The 18,728-nt window shown below is 37.0% G+C and overlaps 2 protein-coding genes across 4 annotated transcripts in view; one reads left to right on the plus strand and one right to left on the minus strand.

Moving 5' to 3' along the window:
- Positions 1 to 18,728, minus strand: part of cadm2a (cell adhesion molecule 2a) — a 1,030,129-nt gene that overhangs the window by 87,936 nt on the left and 923,465 nt on the right. The gene's annotated exons all lie outside the window — the stretch shown is intronic.
- LOC122352901 (asialoglycoprotein receptor 1-like) lies at positions 6,993 to 9,510 on the plus strand. The gene is made up of 5 exons (XM_043250652.1): positions 6,993 to 7,279; positions 7,377 to 7,739; positions 7,844 to 7,971; positions 8,074 to 8,174; positions 8,286 to 9,510. Exons 1-5 carry the CDS (start codon positions 7,102 to 7,104, stop codon positions 8,452 to 8,454), a joined length of 939 nt encoding a protein of 312 aa, XP_043106587.1. The 5' UTR covers positions 6,993 to 7,101; the 3' UTR covers positions 8,455 to 9,510.

Consider the following 18,728-nt stretch of genomic DNA (forward strand, 5'->3'; position numbering starts at 1 on the left):
GTTTCATGTTTTGAATTAAAGATATTTTTAAAAGAAATAATTTTAGCTATAGAATATAATTTAATAGAATTATATTTATTTCTTAAAATTATATATTTATCACAATAATATAATATATTAAAACTTAATTATGCATTGCCAAAACTTCATTTGGACAACTTTAAAGGCAATTTTCTCTCTCTCTCATAGAATATATATATATTGTTATATTTTATATATATATATATATATATATATATATATATATATATATATAGTTTTGTGGCCCAAGGTCACATACATATATAATATAATCACTTTGAACGGCACAAGGGTGAATAAATGATGAGAGTTTGCATTTTGGGTGAACTGTTTCTTCAAGACTAGTTCCAATACATATTAAAAGAAATATAAGTTGGTCCACACTGAATGCAAGCAATAGAAAAGAGGAAGTGTGGCGTATTCATCTTTCTGGATCTAAAGAGGAACGGAAGACAGAATGAAAACACAGACCATACAGAGCAAATGTCAGACTGTCAATATTTCATAACAAGACCTGGCCTCTCATTTTCGGGCTACTTTTATTTCTTTTCACTGTGTCACTTTGTGGAAACTCGCTAACAAAGACTTCTGAGCGCAGTTTTGAAGTTTGACGACTCCTGAGGGAAGGCTCTTCATCAATGACCGGTGAAATCGATGCCGATAGAGCAGCCGTGCGACTGCGTGTCGGCTTTTCTGTAATGAGGATAGCGCCAAACCCTCAAAGGGAAAGACAGATATGGAGAGAGAGAGAGAGAGAGAAAGAGCATGAGGAGATGGTCCGACGCAGGGGGGAGGTGTTTCTAAGAAAGCCTCTACTAGATGACAAGGAAAATGCAGATTTCTCTGCCTTTCACCTACCATGCATGTTAGCGTGGCTTTTCGCTTCCACGTGCCTTTCTTCATAAGAAATTATGGTATTTGAACAAATCAGCATGTTTTGGTGACTCTCCAGGGTGGTTTGTCAGAAGAGGGATGAAGGGGAAGTTTATCCACCCTCATCCACCCCAAGGCCTGCTTGTATAACTCATCCATATTTCCCTTCCACTCCGTCTATTATTCATTTACCACACAAAAGCGCAGACCCTCGTTCACAGCACGCAATCCACACACAGCATTCATAAATACATAAGGGGCCACTTGATAAAGCAATTTAGAGTGCGTCTGACAGCACAAAGACACCTGGGATTTGTTCATGGAGATGGAATCGAGGTCAGCAGAAACATCTCTCTAGTCATACTTTAACCACACGCAGAGTCGCTGCAAGCAAAAAACGGACCCCTCGGATTCTGCATTATTCAGGACTTCCTCTGTCATTTTCAGATACAACATTAATCACAGCAGTGCAGACTGACTTTTCAGGCCAGTCTGTCTGTGTGTGTGTGTGTGTGTGTGTGTGTGTGTGTGTGTGTGTGTGTGTGTGTGTGTGTGTGTGTGTGTGTGTGTGTGTGTTTGTGCGCGTGTGCGGTTGTTTGCATAACCTGCCAAACACTTCCTTATGACAAGACTGATCTTGTTCACCCGAAACACAATGAATGATCACTTACACTAATTTGTAGGCAAACACAATGGTGAATTTGTGTAGAATCAATAAACAAAATACCTTTTAAGCAAACTCACAGCAGATAAATCTCACATTTATCCCTGGATTTATTCAGGTGAAAATATAGTATATACTCTGTATCTGCTGTCCTGTTTGGATAATTTATTTTACTATTAATTTCCCTCCCAAAATTTCACAGCTATGTATATTCTATTATATTCTATATAATAATAACAATAATAATAATAATGTGTCTTGAGCATTAAATTAGCATATTAGGCTTTATAATGGCTTTTGAAAATTTAAATATTCAAATACATTTGAATACTTATTGAAATGGAAAACAGCTTTTTTAAAAGTGTAATATTTCACATACCGTTAAATACGGAAAACAAGCAAATAAATAATTTCTACACAGGCCTACCTAGTCAAGAGAAATTCTATAGGGTGATGGAATCCTAGCATATACATTATAGTTTAAAGTGAATATAATATATTTGCTTTTTCCATTTCCATTTGTGCTTTTTTCATAGGTTTTATGAGGTTTATAAGTTCTTCTGAAATGCATAAAATAGCGTTAGGCTTGACAAAAACTTGTACAAGTGCAGGTACATTACAGCAGGAGTGCTGGAAATGCTGGCGTACTGTGTTTTCGTGTGAGGGTGGGTGTCTGCAGGCACCGCTGGGGGACTTTTAACAGTTTAAAGCAGATGAAACTCAGTCTAACACTTGATTTGGTCTTTTTTAGCCTGCAGTTTCAGTTACTGTAGTCTATGGGGCACTGCGGTTTCGCTGACATCTGATATTGCTTTCAACTATGTTCCTCTAATGAAGTTGGGCTAGAGCAGCAGCAGCACTGAGTCAAGCAGTCCGGTGAGGCTTCACTTTATGTCTAACACTGGAATTACAGGAACTAAAAAAAAAACGTAAACATCAATTTGCTTAAATGATGCTCTGTGTTTATGGGGCAGTAATACGGTACAGACCATACTGGAACGACTTATCGCACCTTTGTGAAATACAATGTTTGATTATCCCATATTTAAGATGAAGCTAAGCATCCCATAATAACACAACTCATAATGAAGGAGCTCATTTAGTGGATTGCTTTTAACTCATTAACAACAACATCATGTTATTGGTTTGAGTATTATTACCGGTTTGACATTTACGGACAAGTATTAATGATTTAAATTCGTAACGAAAAGTTCACTGCTACAAATCAGCCTCTCAATATTCTTCAGCAGGAACACACAGTGACCTTTTTGCTGACGTTAAAGGACACTTTGTTTATCAGTTTACTAAGAGAGTTTACTGTTCACAGAACGAATGTTTATTGCTGCAGTATAAGATGTAAATTCCAGCAAGATGTGGCTTGCGTCACATCCTCTGCTATTATGTACAGTATCCTTCCTTGGTTTATTGTGAAAGACTTTTGGCGGATAATTACAACGCGGCTCATGAAAAATATGTGCTGTGGTGACATTCTTTTTTTTGTTTCTTGCATGTTTTGGCTGAAACGTCCAGTGAGTGTTGGATGAAAGCACTTTCAAAATTCTTCAAAACAGATGCCAATATTTTGGTTCATGACCACATCTCAGCAGTTAGGAAACTGAATGTCAATACTCTTTTGCATTAAACAATAACATACTCCAGTCCTTACACAGTAACCACCCCCAATAGAAAATATGAAATAAAAGCTTATTTTCCCACCATTTAACCCTGTTTCTTTGCAATTTTGAGTACTTTTTTTTCGAACCATGTTTCTGTATGAAAATTTGCTTTCGTTATACAATAATCTTCTCGGTAATTAAAATTTGTGTGAGAAAGAATAACAGATTTTGGTTGTTTTGCCACTGCTAATTATATGTACAACCTGATCTCACAGGAAAACAAAATTCATATTAATTTCATATGTGAATTTAGATTTTTACCTCAACTGTAGATATAACCTTCCAAAACAGTCTCACAGATAATCTGTAAGTATTTTACGAGGTGGCTAATTTGTAAGAATTTGTATGACCTCACTTGTAAGATTTTGGTTTAGGAGCAGAGTTAGGTGTAGGTCATTCGTACGTATTCATATGACTTGGCAACTCAGATAGGAACTGACAATAAAATATGTATGTTTTAGATTGTTGAGGTTATTGTAGCGCCAAGCCAGCAGAAGGAGCCCTCGCCCGAGTACTAGCTGTGCTCAGCCCCTCTGCTTCTTCTCGCTTCGCTTCTTGTTTGAGGGCTTTGTAACCAAAGGCCTTCCATGTGCCATTTGCGAAATGTTGCCAGTCTATCTGCCTTACCGAGCATTCTCCCTGTGTATGATCTCTGCCTGTTTTCCTGCTCATCGATTCCAGGATTTGCCCTTTGTATTGTTTACCTGATTTGGATTGATATCTGGTTTGACCCATTGTCTGCCTGTTTAAGACTGTTTTTTAACATTTGTGATTATTGCCCTTGTGTTTAATAAACTACTGCAAATGGATTCTAACTCGTCCTTTGCGCCTTTGTTACAATAATTTTGTACGAATTAGCCACCTCGGAAAATATGTATGACTTGCTGTGAGATCGAGCTGAACCTTCACTACGGTATAAGTATGTTATATGAAAATTCATACAAATTATCCACCATTTCACCAAAATGTAAACTAGTAAATAGAGTCAAAAGACCTGCTCACATCAAGCTCTATAAAGCTCAATAAAGCTATAGTTCTTTCTCGATGTTAAAGAATAGCAGAACCCATACCAGTATACGACGATAAAAACACAATATCGTTGGAATCACTTCCAGAACTTTTTTTTCCCAGCTGATGAAACAAACATTGGCAGCCAATCGGAACCCATCCTATTCAATCGAGCTCAAGAACTTAAAGCGGCAGAAACATGTGCACTCAGACTAAACAGGTAATATCATCCGCTGGTGTGGACACCGATATCGTTACCTGTATAGGTATCTATATAATTATTTGTGTGAATGGGGCTTAAGTCATAATTAGTGTGTAATATCTAATATAATGTTCACCAGTAAACTGCACCATGTAATCAGATGAATGTGAGCTGAAGAATCTGTTCTGGGCAACACTAATCGAGATGCACCGTGAGTGAAAATAAACTAAAGCTGCGATGAGAGTTCAAAATAATTAATGTAGGGAATAAAATGTGTCTTCTGTATTGAGTCCAAACAGAAGCCTCAGCCGTAACGATGATGGATGGATGCCTGCACCCTTGGCATTTCACATCAGCATAAAGCTCCCACATTACGCCTGCACCGGGGACCCGCTGGGACCGTGAGACTCCCTCTCGGGGCCCTGCTGAAGAGAGCCTGTCTCATCATTTATGTGGAGCGCTCTCTCCGGTTCTGTAAAAAGAATGGCAAATAAAGCTGAGGCCTAATCAAGGACCCTCATCAGTGGAGCCGGTGGCATTTTTCCTGCTTTCGCCAAACGAAACAAACTCAATTACCATTAGAAAGCTGCCCCTCTAATGCGGACGCACAATGGCAGGCGCTTGATGGATCCACGCGGGCCGTTAGCGTCTGCCTTCCTACAGCAGTCACTCAAACTTCAGTGTGCGGGCCTTCTAATGGCCGCGATAACGGTGACTCATTACGATGTCATATCCTTCATGCCTGACTTCTTGTCAACCCAGACAAAGACCTGATACACGCTCCAGGGTAGCAGCCAATCAAAATGTTGGAAAATAAGCAGGGGCCATTTTAAATTTCCTCTCTCTACAGACAGCGTTTAAGATTGACTGACAGTGAAAAACTGTGGGAAAGGACACTGAATGTATAATTTGGAATATATAAGCTCCTATATTCAACATATTTGTTGCTTTTTTTTCTATTGAACAGTGGAGTGTGACAATACAGAAGCACAGAAATACTCTTATGCTATTTTTGCTAATCAGAAATATGAGAATAACAGAAAGTCTGCTACAGTATGTAGTTGATCAACTTCCTCTAGTTTGTGGTTTGTACAAGAGAAAAGAGGAAACTCTATTCCTGTTACCTTGTTATGTTCCTAAAACAACATTAACGTGTTTTTGAAGATTTTTATTACACATATAAAAGGTAAAGACTATAAAAGACTCCCGACAGAATCAGAACAGTAACAACATTACTATGCTGATTTAAGAAAAAAATACATTAAAAATTGCATGCCTAAAAAGGTAAAAAAACAGCAAACCTTTGATTAGGTCACAGGAACTTGTTCGTTTTTTTTGTTTTGCTCTGTTTTTTTTTTTAAAAATTCAAAATAAGAGATACATTTTCAAATGACCATTATTATTATTATTATTATTAGACATACATGCATGCATGAAATTATTTTTATTTGATTTATTTTTTATTATTTTATAAAAAAATGTAAATTATTACATAAGCAAGATTTATGCACTAAACAGACTAAAAACTTGTTTAAACTAAAACTTGATCTAAACGTTATTTAAGGACATTCAGATTAAAAAACATGTTTAATAAATAAATACAAATGTTCACTGTATCTCCTTAAGAGACATATAACCCATATGAAGGCATTGACTAAAGCAAAGAGTGCATTTTTCAGGAAGATTACCTTTAACGACTGGGAAGTGTAGAACAATGCTTTTCAGTGACATGCTAATTGTTGGGCCTGTCTTCTGCATACAAACATAATGGACCACAAAATGACTTCTGTCACGTCGCTTCAGTAGCTCCGACAATTAAAACCTCAGGTGGGAGAAATTGTGCGGAGAGACGAAGAGAAAGTAGACGACAGAGAGGAGGGAAAAGTTGTCTGACAGTTTAGCAACATAATAGTTTTAGCTGGCTTGCCTGCTGAGTTTAGCTTTTCTGAAGTCTCAGAACAAAGAGACCATGATGAAGCATCTTGACAGCCGGTAGTTAGAACCATTCTCTAATACAGAAGAATGTCTGACACTGTGTGTGTTCAATATCTGTTTGATTTAAATGAACCCATGAGTCACATGCCAGTGAGCAATTGAATAAAAGGGAAATTAAGAGCATTTGCTTTCCCAAAATTATAATTTGAGTTTATCTGTCTTCTGTGCTTGATCTTCTTACAATGGAATGGGAAGTTGTGAAGTTTGCAAAGTATTTTTTCCTCAGATATCCTGAGAGAGAGAAAGAAAGAGAGAGAGAGAGAGAGAGAGAGAGAGAGAGAGAAAATGTGTCATCTTGCCTCACAACATAATCATTTCTAAATTTATATTTCAGTATTCCCATGAACTGCCAACTAAGTGCCATCTAAGTTGCTAATGTTTAAAGTAAAAATACATTTTTTAATAGCAAATAAATGTTTTATTAAAAACTGTTGCACAGTTGCACAAAAGAAGTCACTCCCTTAAGCACCAATCCAATCACAAAAGATTGTGATTGTGTTAACTTCCTACATGTTGCAAGTTCCCTTTTGCATAAATGCATGAAGCATTACCTGAAGCACATATATGCATCATGAATGCAATGAAGTGGGAGAAATATTAGTTAGTTAGATATGACTTATAGATTTGTTTAATACGTCACATTTTCACTTCAATCTCTGAAGATGTCTGGACATGTAAATGATGGTATGGATAAAGATTCAATAATGGATTCAGAAGAAGGAATAGAGAAGATGGTTGATATCTATGTGAGTGCCGAGGCTGTAAGAGATATAAAACATAAGAAAGACAAAAAGGACTTTGACAAACAAGCATCGAAAACCCAAACACCTCAACACACAGGTAACTGAGATTAACAGTTAATACATTTACTCATAAATGCTTATGTAAATTGGATGGAGAAATTGAAAGGAAAATAGACTAATATAACGTCTGCCAGTTTCAGGAAGTGATTCAGTGAGGAACAAAAGCTCCAGGTCAGCTGTAGTGTGTTTGGTTCTTCTGTGTGTTCTTCTGCTGACTGCAGTCATAGTGCTGTGTGTCATCTTCACTCAAGAGAGACAACAGCTCATATCCAAGACTGAAAACCTGATCATTGAGAGAGACCAGCTAATACTTAACAACACAAAGCTGAGCAATGAGAGAGACCAGCTAATACTTAACTACACAAATCTGACCAATGAGAGAGAACAGCTAATACTCAACTACACAAATCTGACCAATGAGAGAGAACAGCTAATACTCAACTACACAAATCTGACCAATGAGAGAGACCAGCTAAGAAATCAACTCCAGATATGTGGTAAATTTTCTTTAGTCTATAGTTATTTTCTATCCAGCAGATATGTTTAGAGCATGACGGAGCTGGGTTGATGAATGTGACTTGTTGACTGGTTCTGTTAACAGCTGAATGGACTTGCTATAAATCCAGTTTTTACTACATGTCCAATGAGAAAAAGAACTGGACTGAAAGCAGAAGATACTGTACAGAGAAAGGAGCAGATCTGATCATCATAAACAACAGAGAGGAACATGTGAGTGAAAGATTGTATATTTATAATATTTAGCAGATAAATGTGAGATGGTCAGATGAAATGTGTCTATTCATGGCCTTAATGTCTGTTTCATCTGCTCAGGACTTTGTTAAGAACATGTCTGGTTCTGCTGCAGTCTGGATTGGTCTGACGTTTGTGCAGGGAGGTTGGCAATGGGTTGATGGCAGCACACTGAACTCTGGGTGATACATCTCTACATTAAACAAATTGTTATGTAATAAATGATTTTCACAGTCAACATCATATCACACAGAAAGCAGCACTAAACATCTAATGCTGATCTGTACTTTCAGCTTCTGGGCGAATACACAACCAAACAGAGGAGTAGCAGAGGACTGTGCTATGACTGTAGCTGTGGCTCAGCCAGTGTTTGCTAATTTAGTAGGGTGGCATGATGTTACGTGTAATGGTCCTTATCAATGGATCTGTGAGAAAAGGATTTCACAGCTCATACTGCCATAGGAACGTCACACACCTTTTTGACAAGTTGAACAGTACAAAACTTTTGTAATAACTGATTCTCATTTAAAACAGTGTTTATCAGCCTTGTTCATTTTATTTGTCTCCTCTTATTCATGTCCACAACACACAATATGCTAACTGGACTCCAAAAGTGCATTCCTTTTAACCAGAAATGCCTTGAGAGTGAACATCACATCGTATTCAGCTACATACGTGTCAGAGTCTTCATTTATTATCTGTACATTATTTAATTATACAGTACATCACCGGTTATTGCAAAACAATGCAGTATTTAAAACATGTTTGACTAAAACAAAGGTTGTTCACATGGTTTTTATGGTTAAGATAAAACACACCTGATCTTAAAAACCAATACATTTGTATTAATTTACAGAACTGTATTATGACATTAAACCTAAACTCCTCTAAAATTATCAACTCAAGCCTTGTCTGTATATGATGATTTTGCAGGACTTTTAATACGCTTTGTCAATTAAAATGAACTTCAACTTGAAAAACATTAAAGTTCCCCTAAAAATTCTGAAAAGACAACTTTCAAGCTTTTTGGTTTTTTATTAAAAAAACCCTCCCAGCTCGTCAAAGTTCAACACTTTTTTATCCCCTTTTGCATCAGTACCCCATTAGTGTAATTTTTTCTTTGCTTTCAATTGTTTGTCTTAATTTGTATTAAAAAAAAAGCCAATGTCTTTATGCGAAGCCAAGACAATGTCTTTATGCGAAGAAGAGAGTAAAACACAAAGTTTTAATCACTAAAAATGATCAAGCACCGTTAACATGCTCACTCACATCTCATTCAAAATGATACTCCCGTCCTGTAGAATGAAGCAATTGGTCATGAGACACACAAGAGCCAATGGCATTTCACAGCCAAGGCTGACGTAAAGCTTCTTCTGGCGGCATTTTCTGCTGAGACTGCAGCAAGCGGCGGACAGAGACTGTGATCGCGTCTATTCCTCTCACAAATAAAATCCTTTTGCCTTTTGATTTGGAATATTAATCCTTTTTGAAGAAATAAAGATGGTAATCTGCCTTTCATATCTTGTGTTTTATTGACAAATGGTAGGTTTAGGGCCAGGGGTTGGGTTACGTGCTCACAAATGGGTAATTAATGTAATATAACTAAAACTGTCATTACCCAATACAGGCTATAATTTAAGCATGGTGGTCTAGTCCACTTCTTGGAATGGATAGACGTGGATATATTATTATTGTATATTGTATATTAATATTATACTTAAACTATTATATTATGTCAGAGTTGTCTGGAACATAGCACTAGGTCAATATTTCAATAAACTAGCATGCATACAATCACAAACCCTTCTATAAGTTGACCACTTGACCAATGGATAGCGACTCCTAAGTAGCACTTAAAGCATGGCTACATGCGACTGTGTTAAGTGAATTTTGGGGAAATGCAAGTGGAACGAACGTGTAGAAGACGCTAAGATCAGTCGTTATCCTGGAGTGCTGATTTAGGAGAAATAAAAAGTTTTCTAGCCACTGATGAATTTAAAAATTAAGATGATGTCTTTATACAGTTTGCGTTTAAACCTCATTAAAATGAACCAAATCCACAGAGTGGCAAAAATCCAGTGTACTGAAGTTCCTTAAAGTTATTTTCTGCATAATTAATGGCCACACAAACACAGACGAGGAACACAACACAGTCCACTTCAGAAGAAAAATTAGTCGACACCAAAAACCAAAAGTTTAAAAGAAAATCTGGGACAAGCCTCTACATTGCAAGTAAATCACTCGCATTGCAGCTACTTTTTTACTCAGGCGCCTAAATGATGCCTAACATCAGCCAAAGGGATAATGAATTCTCAGATTTTTCTCAACAGTGTGTGAATCGAAGGCTGAGTATAAGTTATAGTAAAGATATATTTTCACAGATTTTTACACTCCGTCAATCGATCTGCTGTTTTTGAGTTCATCTCAATGCAATGGACGAGCAGCACGCCTGTATTTGAGGTACCATAAACTGTGCATGTTTAATGGAGTCTTACTACATGACCAATGAGAAGAACTGGACTGAGAGCAGAAGATACTACACAGAATAATCAGATTTCTCTCCCTGCTAATGCATTGATGAAATTTGGAAACAAAGATGAAGTTCGGAAGGTGAATGCATACCTTGACTTTAGGGGCTAAACAATTAAAAATCAAGTCAAAAATCTTGGGGTGATTCTGGAGACATCATTTCATATTAAGTAAATGCACATTGATATGACAACTAAAAACAATCCATTTTTATGTTCATTTTTGAGTAAATTATTTCTGTAACAAATATGTCCACAATTTACAGTCAAACGTTCCTTTAAAAATTCTTACATTATAATACACACTAATGGAAGAGCAAGTCTTGACTTTGTACTTGTACATACTGGCCACTGAAACAGTCCACACCAGGAGAGAAACTAATGTTGGCATCTTAACAACACTGAAACTGTCAGAAAGTGTAAATAATTTTCAACATCGATGATGAGCTAAAGTAGAAAAAGAGATTACAGAAGGCAGTCATCTGAAGAAATTCATCTCAGGGACTGTGAATAATCATGAACACACAAAAATTATAGCTGTTATTAAAACAGTACACTACTTCCAGTGTCTTTTGGTTCCAGAAGTTCCTTTTATGCAAAAATACTTACAACTTTTACACAAAAACACTTCCTTTCTGCATAAATACTGGCCGCACAAACGCAGATGAGGAGCACAACACAGTCCACTCCAGGAGAGAAACTGGTGTTAGCTTTTTGCGATCTTGACAACAGTGAAGTCAAAAATACAGAAAAGGAAATATGTCCAGAGAACACGGGAAACACATAAATTATATCTATGAAAATGACCTTGCAAAAGAAAGGAAGAAGAAGGGGGACTCATTACAAGAAGACACCACAGACAGAAAAACGATGAAAATCCAGTCATTTGAACTCACAGGTAATGAGAATGCATTTGATCACACAACATAACAGCACACATTTGATAATTGTGATGTTTTCAGTTGTTATATGCTATACAAAATGGATAAATCAAAATAGTCATGTTGGTTCATCTTCAGGAAGTGATTCAGTGAAGATCAGAAGCCCCAGATCAGCTGTAGTGTGTTTGGTTCTTCTGTGTGTTCTTCTGCTGACTGCAGTCATAGTGCTGTGTGTCACACTCACTCAAGAGAGACAACAGCTCATATCCAAGACTGAAAACCTGACCGATGAGAGAGAGCTGCTGATGCTCAAGAACATAATCCTGACCATTGAAAGAGAGCAGCTAATAATGAAGAACATTATCTTATCCATTGAGAGTCAAACCAACTAGTAAATGGAAATTCTTAAAATCTGTGATAAGGTTTTTTAAGTATATGTAGCTATTTGAATGTGTCCAGCGTCATCTGCTTAAACTTATTATTAGCTGCAAGAAACAGCTTGTTTTGCTGATTGATATTGCAAACTGATATTTTGTACAACATTATTTTTTGTATTGTTGTAATTATAAACAACATGGGCTGCATTTCCCAAAAGTGTCATAAGCACAAGTACATCTTAGACCCATTGCCACCAATGGAGCTATGATAAACCCAGGCTTATGATGCTTTTGGGAAAGCATTTTTTGTTTTGACCATTTACTGCATTCGGCAATTTTTTATTCTATTCTCTACTGAGCATTCAAAGACAAAAACTTACTTCCCCTTTTTTAAAGCATTATGGAGCTTAGACATTCTGTACATTCTGTAACTTTTAGTGTATATAGGCCTACTATTTTAGCAGTTAAATTAGATGTTCAGAGGAAATGTGTCCTTTGTTTATAATTAAAAAAACAATGCATTCTGTGTAATATTTGTTATTTTCAAGAAAGTATCTTTCTGCAGTCCTTTGTATTAATCGACACTCTTTGACTGTGTGAAATCACACCCTACTCCCTCATTCACTATTCCCTACATGAGTTCACTGATATAGTCCACCTGACAGAGAGAATGAAAACGAATGAGTGAATTCAGAAAATGATGGGGTTTGGTTGTGTCTATGAGGGAAGATACTTTTTTGCCAGTAATATAGCCGTTTCCCATGTAAGGGCAGTAAACCAAGGAGCGCAGGAGCACCTGACACTGAAACTTGCAGAGCTCATATTTAATCAAATAAACCATAGACTTTTGAAGTGTAAGCTATATTTCAATTTACATGTGTATTTTCGTCTTCTGCCACTGCAACTCTGCCACTGCAACACACACACACACACACACACACACACACACACAATATCGTATGCCTGTTCAAAAAATATATTTAAAACACTGAATTAAAAAAATAAGTTAACATATGGTATCTTCTACACCCTCAAATAATCAGAATGCATTTTTTATTGCCTGACACGCAGATTATCCACAGCGCCTGCGGATATAACCGCCGACCGCGCATCACTAATGTGCAGATATCAGAAGCATCACTGGGTTGTTGCCAAGTTGAGGGGACAAATGGGTTAAAATTTGTATGTGTCGAATGTGTGAGAAGGATGCGTTTCATACAAGATCTGGCAAATGGACAAACTTTGGAATGTATTGACGTGATTGTTCATATAATGTCATTAATGATGATCATACAAATTACAGGGGTTTCACCGGAGGTGAATGTAGCAGATGATAACAGGGATGATAGCGATAGATATGTGAGAATCCCAAGACAGGTATGCATGTTTACAGCAGCCAAAGAAAAACTAATGTTAAAAAAATCAAGGTTCAAGAGTTCAAGGTTGAACTAAAGCTATCACTGATCTCCATCATGGTGGTGCCAAAAACAAGAAGAATATCAACAGTACCTAAATCTCTGTTAACTCTCAATAAGCACTTCTGTAGACATCTGACAGAAATAGCATCAGTCTGGTTAGTAATGTGTGAAGCTGATCATGCTTATTTACAAGTTGTATAATCAGATTTAATGCCTTTATTTCAATTGATTTTTTTCTAAGCTGTGGCTAAAGTCAGTTTTATTTCTTGTGTTTCTCTTTTCTTCAGTGATTCTGTTTGTTGACATCAGCTGTTCATCACTAATGCTCAATCCTCATAACTAATCAGAGAATTATCTCATTAACTTCACTCAGTGTTACTTTAACACTCAGTAGTGTGCACTAATTGTAAGCGATCAATTATAAACGAGGATGTTTTTGCGGGGTTTGAATTGTTAACACATATACCATAAGAGTTTTATTCAAACATTCTGTAAGACAGTTAATGTTTAGGTAACTGCGCCACAGGGATGCCAAAATGCATTTTATTTTAATGAACCTTAACAGATTTATCCCAAATCTGAATTTCAAGACCCAGCCCTCTTAAAAATCACTGAATAATTTGTACAGTGTTGAAAGAGCTCCTAAACCATCAACCATAAAAAAAACCCTCTCTTCAAAATGTTGTAAAAGCCGTAAATGTTCCCAAACACCAGCCAGCATCAAAATGATCAAGCTTTTGAAGACTATATATAAACACTGAGTAAATCTGTGACGATAAATGCATTTGAAACTCATTTCCACGAACACAATCCAAACTGTTGAAATGTATATATGGAGATGTTTTCTCAGCAAGTTGAAGTTCTCTTATGCATCAATAACATTTAACATTTATACAAAACAGTTCCTTTCTGCATAATTACATGCTACACAAACACAGATAAGGAACACTTCAGGAGAGAAACTGGTGTTAGTTTGTTGGCTTCTTAAACAAAAAAACAAAACAACAACAGAAGAGAGAAAATGTACAGAGAACATGGGAAAAGCAACAGTGATATCTATGAAAGGGTATGAAGGGTAGATTTGGAAGAAAGATCATGAACAGTAACACAATGAGAATCCAGTCATCTGAACTCACAGGTACTGAAATTGAGAATGCATTGTATCACATAACATTATAGCAAAAATTTGATAAAGCAGTTCATATTCGAGTTCTGACTACAGAGCATTATATAACTTTTAACGTATATAATACACTGAATGCATTAGCATTTTTCACAGTTCATGTATTTCTATAAATGCTGTTGAAAGAGGTAATCCATACACACAAATAAAACAGAATAAATAACTTCAGAATTTAAGTTATGTGTAATCAAATGGGATGGCACGGTGAAAGGGTATTGCACTATTAAAAAAGACTTTGTTGGAAAGACTTCAAGATGCCTCATTTTTGAATAGTTGCATGCATTGATCAGCTGTGATTTTGGCCCATTGTTCAACATTAATAGTCTACAAATCTTGAAGGATCTATGTGCCTCCTCTATGAACTCTGATATTTAGTTCTTATTTTCTATTGGATTCAAGTCAGGTGATTGGCTGAACCATTCTAGCAGCTTTATTTTCTTTCTCTGAGAGTTTCCTTGGCTGTGTTTGGGATCAATGTCTTGCTGAAATGTCCAGCCTTGTGTCATCTTCCATCATCCTGGTGTTGGGACTAAACTAGTTAATACTAGCAGGATTGGTTTCTAATTACTTATATATTTATGCTAGTGTCTTGGCTTTCTGTAAAGAAATAGAAATACTGTGTCATTTCATTTTATTATGAATAATAATATTTCTAAACTCATTTGTTTAGTTTTCTTTCTCTGGATGGATTACTTGGGTTGTTACCAACTTTTATGAAAATTTAATGTGAACAGCACCTTTATAAAGATATTTTCTGTGAAAAATAGTAACACGTTCAATACTTATATAGTATAGTATTTACCAGCTGATTATGATTAGATGATTATCTATTGTAAGTTACAGAGGATGAGTATAAATGAGAATAAAAAACAGCTGAACCGGTTCTGTTAACAGTTGGATGGACTTACCATCAATCCTAAGTTTTTACTACATGTCCAATGGACTGAGAGCAGAAGATACTATACAGAGAGAGGAGCAGAGCTGATCATCATAAACAACAGATAGGAAAAAGTGAGTAAAAAAGTGTGCATTTCATTTTTAGCAACTAAATGTGAGATGGTCAGATATAATGCGTTTATGATGATTTATGATGTGCAACCGTTCTGCTCAGGATTTTGTAGTTGGTCTGACTGACATCAATACAGAGGGCACATGGAAATGGGTAGATGGCAGCACACTGACCTCTGGGTGAGAAATCACTGAACTGAAATGATTATTATATAATAAATGACTCTCACAGTCAGTATTATATCACACAGAAAGCAGCACTGAACTAATGCTAATCTAATGCTGATCTGTAGTTTCAGCTCCTGGGCGTCTGGAGAGCCAAACGGAGGAACAGCAGAGGACCGTGCTATGACTGCAGCTGCAGTTTATTAATTTAGCAGAATGGCATGATGTAGCATGTAATAGAACTTTCAATGGATCTGTGAGAGGTGGATTTCACAGCTCACGGTGACATAGGAACATCACACACCTTTTTGACTCAAGTTCAACAGTACAAAACTTTTGTAATAATTGAGTCCAATTTAAGCAGTGCTTCTTGTTCCTGGAAAACTATTTTTTTGTTTCCTTGGTCGGGCACACATTGCTTGAGTGCTAATGAGTTGAGTCTGGTGTGTTTTTGTAAGACACACAAAAATGTGGAAAATCGGACTCCAGAAGTGTTCTTCATTTGACCAGAAATGCCTTGTGAGTGAACATCACAAAGTATTCTATCATGTGAAGATCTGTTGTATGCCAGTGGTCCATGATTGTGAACAGGTATTTAACCGCATCTGAAATATTTATGTCCCTGTAAAAAATGTTTTATTTATGTATACTACTCAGTTATTATAATTACTACTCAGTTATAAATAACAATTTCTCTGCCATATAAGAAGACTGCCTATGATAGCAGACAAAGCACAGTATTTAGCTAGTCATTTAGCCCTCTTTTTGGGCATCTCAAGTTGTTGGAGGCCTCTTACATCCAGCCTGTGTATGTATCTAACCTGCCAAATATGATAACAACATCTGCCTCGATAACCCATCTTTGAAATAGTATTTAGGTGGGGTTGAAATTTGATGACTTTAGTCATAAAGACTTCTTCCTTACTAAAGTCAAAGGTGCATGCCACCTCCAAACACCTTTCTACACTCCTCATTAATCACCACAACATCTGGTGTATTAGCAGAGGAACCTGAGTTGTTGGGAACTAGATAGAAAGGTTAAGATGAGTAGGAAGAACTTGTAATCAGGCTTTTATACATGCAAGTTTTCCCTGGCGTTTCAGTCCAGTCCAGTGTTGTCTATCACCACTGTATGTGGCTGTTTCCCTGACACCGGTCAGTGACCATCAGACCATCCTCAGACACTCTCTCAGAGTCAGATCTCACCCACTCCAGCAATACTCCAGTTTGAACACAGAGGTCAGCTCAGGCCAATCTGACCAGGGTCCAGTTTCCTCCTGGGTTTTGTTTTAAAGCAGAGGAAGTGAGGCTCTGAGTCCTAGGCCAGCTGCATCTTGATTCTCTTTAGCTCCAAGAATGGGAAGGATCGAGCCAACTCTCTAAAGTCTTCATCATCATCATCATCATTCAGCATATTCAGAAGATGGGAGATTCTCATGCTGGTATAAATCCATGTGACGTTTGGTACCTTCAACCCTCCGAAGCTCACTGTTTTGTTATCCATTTTGCTCAGTACTTTCTTTTAGATTTGAACGTTGGAGAACAGATGCTGTACTTTAGACAGTGACACTTGTCTAATAGCCTCCAGCTTCATGGTCAGTGGTAGTGGACATTTGTCAATCAAGTCCAGCTTGGATGTAAACTTTGATAACTTCTACTTGCTCTTTCTGTTCTCCTGCAATATTAAATTATATATCCAAGAGAAGTGTATATCTCATGAAGAGAATATACCTGTATAGGTTTTGTTGCTTGTGTAAACACTGAACATTTATCAGATTTTGAAAGGTACCAACGCTTCCAGGAAAGTATCAGTTCTGGCCAGCCGTTTTCTCTGAAGGCCTCTCTTCTCTGAAGGCCATCTGGACATCATCTGCATAGCCCTGCACTAGGAAGGAAGATATCACACCAGTGGGGGCACACCGACACATCCACTTTAACCACTGGTTAATGGAAATTATGAAATTAATTGCACTCCATGGGCAGCCAGTTTTAATGCATATCTGAAGTGCTGCTGGCTGAGTGAGCTGTTCTCCAAAGATTACTTCAATAAAGGAGCCTCTATATACATCTTTCATGTCAATGAACAGTTGAGGTAGCTGTATTTCTTCCAATGATCTGATCATGACATTTTGAGATAAAGTTCCAAATGCATCTCTAAAGCCCAGGGATATTGAATACAGTGCAATACATGCTTAAAGTCATCTATGCCTGTTTTAAGGCAGAATACATGCTCATTCATACCTTACCTCCTGCTGAGTGAATAAGCCTCCACCAACCATGGAAGAACTCTGGACAGTATATATTTCATGAACATTTGTGGTAGGAAAAAGGGATATATCCCTCCATGTCATTGAATTATCAAGGATGTTGTGTTTTTCGGAATTAATGCTGCTTTCCATGAATCTGGTACGCTCTTAAAAATCTCATATGTCACACCGTTTTTACTCGCTGGCTGTGAGTTGCTTCTGGCCGTAGAGAGGGCAGAATGGTTTCCTGCGGATTGCACAGCTGTTCAGGATCCAGTCAGTTGAAGCCAACATTTGGTATTCAAACCCTCTTTGTAGATTTTTTCACAAGACTGTTCTTCAGTGGATGGCTTTGCAAAGTTTTAACTATATAGAAGACATTGCTAAATCTTGTTAAATATGGCATTAAATTGTGGTCTCAGTAACGTGAGATACAAGCAGGTGAGTTGCAAATCGGGGGGAAAGCTAACAGCTGAAATGTGTTATGTTTATGTTGTGTTTAAAGGTGAATGGATTTATTTTCAATCCAGTTTTTACCACTTGTCTACTGAGAAGAAGAACTGGGACGACAGCAGACAAGACTGTCAGAAGAGAGTAGCAGATCTGCTTATCATAAACACCAGAGATGAAAATGTGAGTCTTACATTTGTGGTGTTTAGCTTAGAAAGATGCATATGGAATTTGTCTGTTGTTTGTTAATGATATTAAAGCGTAATTATTTCATATGCTCAGGAATTTAAGACATTTACAATTGATAATTGTGGATTGGTGCGACTGACAAAGAAGTAGAGGGCAGATGGAAATGTGTTGATGGCACCAACATGACCTCTGGGTGAGAAATGACTAAACTAATTATGTAATAAATGATTTTCACAGTCAGTATCATAATCACACAGAAAGCAGCACTGAACATCTAACGCTGATCTGTTG

This window comes from Puntigrus tetrazona, chromosome 10 (assembly GCF_018831695.1).
Source record: "Puntigrus tetrazona isolate hp1 chromosome 10, ASM1883169v1, whole genome shotgun sequence".
Lineage (NCBI taxonomy): Eukaryota > Metazoa > Chordata > Actinopteri > Cypriniformes > Cyprinidae > Puntigrus > Puntigrus tetrazona.

Coding starts and splice junctions, on each gene's coding strand:
- LOC122352901 (XM_043250652.1), top strand. CDS start 7,102: ATGTCTGGACATGTAAATGATGGTATGGATAAAGATTCAATAATGGAT. Junction 7,280..7,376: donor CCAAACACCTCAACACACAG/GTAACTGAGATT, acceptor AACGTCTGCCAG/TTTCAGGAAGTGATTCAGTG. Junction 7,972..8,073: donor TAAACAACAGAGAGGAACAT/GTGAGTGAAAGA, acceptor TCATCTGCTCAG/GACTTTGTTAAGAACATGTC.